This window comes from Macrosteles quadrilineatus, unplaced genomic scaffold (genome assembly GCF_028750875.1).
Source record: "Macrosteles quadrilineatus isolate MER2022 unplaced genomic scaffold, UCM_ALF_1.0 Scaffold_8__2_contigs__length_117827958, whole genome shotgun sequence".
Classification (NCBI taxonomy): Eukaryota; Metazoa; Arthropoda; class Insecta; order Hemiptera; family Cicadellidae; genus Macrosteles; species Macrosteles quadrilineatus.
This window is the reverse complement of record NW_026542601.1, coordinates 108,088,428-108,091,288: the sequence shown is the minus strand read 5'-3', so window position 1 is coordinate 108,091,288 and position 2,861 is coordinate 108,088,428. Positions and strand designations below refer to the sequence as shown.

General features: G+C 36.3%; 1 protein-coding gene across 1 annotated transcript; it reads right to left on the bottom strand.

Moving 5' to 3' along the window:
* Positions 1–580: 580 nt before the first annotated feature.
* On the bottom strand, positions 581–1,408 carry LOC129000641 (uncharacterized). Its single transcript, XM_054427602.1, has one exon. It carries the CDS (start codon positions 1,406–1,408, stop codon positions 581–583), a length of 828 nt encoding a protein of 275 aa, XP_054283577.1.
* Positions 1,409–2,861: the final 1,453 nt, after the last annotated feature.

Sequence of the window (2,861 nt, the reverse complement as noted above, 5' to 3'; positions counted from 1 at the left end):
TTAAATTTATCCGGTGCCAGGCGGCGGGGTTTACTGAACACCGGAGGTCCTGGTGTTGTCTCAATATGATGTTCTGTGTCATGTTTGGAAGTACAATTAGGTTTACCTGAAGGTCTGGTGAGGTTTGGGTATTCATGAAGTAATTGAGAAAAAACTGTCTGTTGACAAGACTTAATAGTTTTAACACTACTCACTAAATGAACTGAAGGAGGTTGACCTTTGGAAAAAAACGAAGTTGACTGGTCAACTAAACATTGACGTCGTACATCAACAAGCAGATCATAATAGTGTAGAAAGTCTACCCCTATTATTGGTTTGGATACATCGGCTACGATGAAACGCCAAACAAATGAGCGGCGTAGACCAAAGTCCAAAGGCAAAGATACAAGACCATACGTCGTAATCTCAGTATTATTAGCTGCATATAGAGTATAGTCAGTCTTAGGTCTTTTTTTATCTAACATATTACGAGGGTAGACGCATACATCAGCTCCCGTGTCAACTAGAAATTGTTGTTTGGTAACCTTATCGGTGACAAATAGGCGACGGGAACATGTGAGGTCGGAGTCGCTTGTCGCCATTAGAGACTCCCTGGGTCGTTTCCCGATCTGCTTCCTTTGAATCTGCAAGGGTCGGTGCACTTCGTTGCTGCGTCGCCGAACCGCCAGTGATACCAACAGACGTCATGGCGATCAAATCGATTCTTGGAGCGTTGCCATGATTGTCTTTGTGGATATGTGTCTGATGTCTTGTGGAATTTTGGACGTCTCATGTCTTCTTTGATTCCTGCTATTTCTTGTTGAAATTTTTCTGTTACTTCTCTAATATTTGATGTCAACGTGGTTGTAAAGCGTTCCATCATTTCTTCCATCGAGGGAGCTGATAAGGACGCCTCCGATACTTGATGGTGAGGACTGACTTCATGGACAGCATCCGCAAGCTCCGCCAGTGTATCGAGGTCCGCAGCCTTTTGTGTTACCAAGATGGCTTGTGTTGCTGAAGGAAGACGGCTAAGCCATTGAAACTTCAGTAGTGGATCAGGTATCATGGTTCCGGCTAGAGTACGCATGTGCCTCAGGAACTGTGATGGTTTCCGATCACCTAACTCTTCTCGTTCCAAAAGTTGTTTCGTCTTCTGTTCCTGGGTCAAGGTAAACCGTTTTATAAGTTCTTTTTTTAATTTGTTGTACTTTTCTTCTGCTGGAGGGTTGGTGAGGATATCCCTCACTTCCGCTGCGTATTTCGCATCTAGGTTACCGCAGACGTAATAGAACTTAGTTTCGTCGACCGTGATCCCCGCTAGAGAAAACTGGGTTTCGATTTGTGCAAACCACAATTCTGGATCTGAGTGCCAGAAAGGAGGGATCTTGACTTGAATTCTGTGTACTGATTGTTCTCCGTTTGACATTTCGGATCGCGTCGGGGTCACCAATTGAAGTTGTGAACTCACAAATGCTAGACAAGAGTAAAAATACGTGTATTTAGTAAAAAGTTAAAGTGAACAATAATAATTGAATGAATTAGTAAACAAATAAATATCATCTGTTAAAATAAAGATTTAAATACAGGTAAGTAGTCGTCAGGCACTACAACTACATGACATGTTTTAATACGCAAAACCACCGATTCCCAGAACAATTTAAGTTGACAAAAACCCTACGGTGCAGAATTTTCGTCCACTTAGCAGCCGATTTCATGCTGTCAATTAACTAGGTTGAAGCGAAACACCACTCCATCACAAACTAAAATACCCCCGCCGCAGCAAACATACCGTCTAAGCGAATTTCCATTAGCTTGAAATAATTTTCAATTGATGTATTTAAATAAAATTAGGTTTAACGAGTACCTAGGTTTGCTGCTACAAGGAAACTAATAAAGTGTGTTTTTAAGTAAAATAATTATAGATTATTAGCTAATTAATCTGCTAACTTATATATTAAATAAGAAATAAATAACAAATAGCCATTAAAAAATGTTGTTCCTTATTATTAGAATGTAGCAATCTGTAGGTAAGTATAGGTTATTTTTGTGTATACTGTATTTCGAAGCTATATAGCATGATAGAAAAGTACAGCTACTATTTCATTGAACATGTGCATTCTTATTTTTCAGCATATAAGACTTTTTACAAATGAACGTTGTAACAAAATACGTACTCAAGGTGTTTTCGAGTTAATAAATATACCGAAAATGTATTTAGGATCAGAAGAATATAGAAAACCCGATAAAAACTATAAGATGGACATAATATTGTATAGACATTGGAAACAATCTTGAAACTTCTCTGCCAGTTGTAATACTTAAATGGATATTGGGAAATGATTTTCGAGATATTAATCTATATTAGCGGTATAGGTATATAATCCAAATATAGTTTTTGAGATTAATTTATTTAAGAGAAACAGAATTTGAAACTAAAGTACATTCTTATTTTTTTGAACTTATATTTTTACGTAGTTCGTACACCTATCTTATCATACACTCATCCTACACCTACCTATAAGAGAATTATACATTCCTTTTATTTTAATACGCTCTATGCTATGTCATAAAAATATACACGTCATAACTCACTATTTAAATAGGCAAGAAAATGTAATTCGGTAAAAAATATATTTGATTAGCTAAAATGACAATGCCTTTATTTATGAGAATTTCATGTATTAAATTAAGAATCACAGTTGTTAAGTATTGATTATGAAACTATAAGAAAAAAACATTACTTTTTACTTTACAAAACTTTACTATTCTCAAATCTTTAAATTTAACTCAATTCAATTAAATCTTACAGAATTAATCTAAGTCAGCACTTATTCATCTGAGATTTGATTACGAGCCTATATACCGTTGGTAAAGCTAGT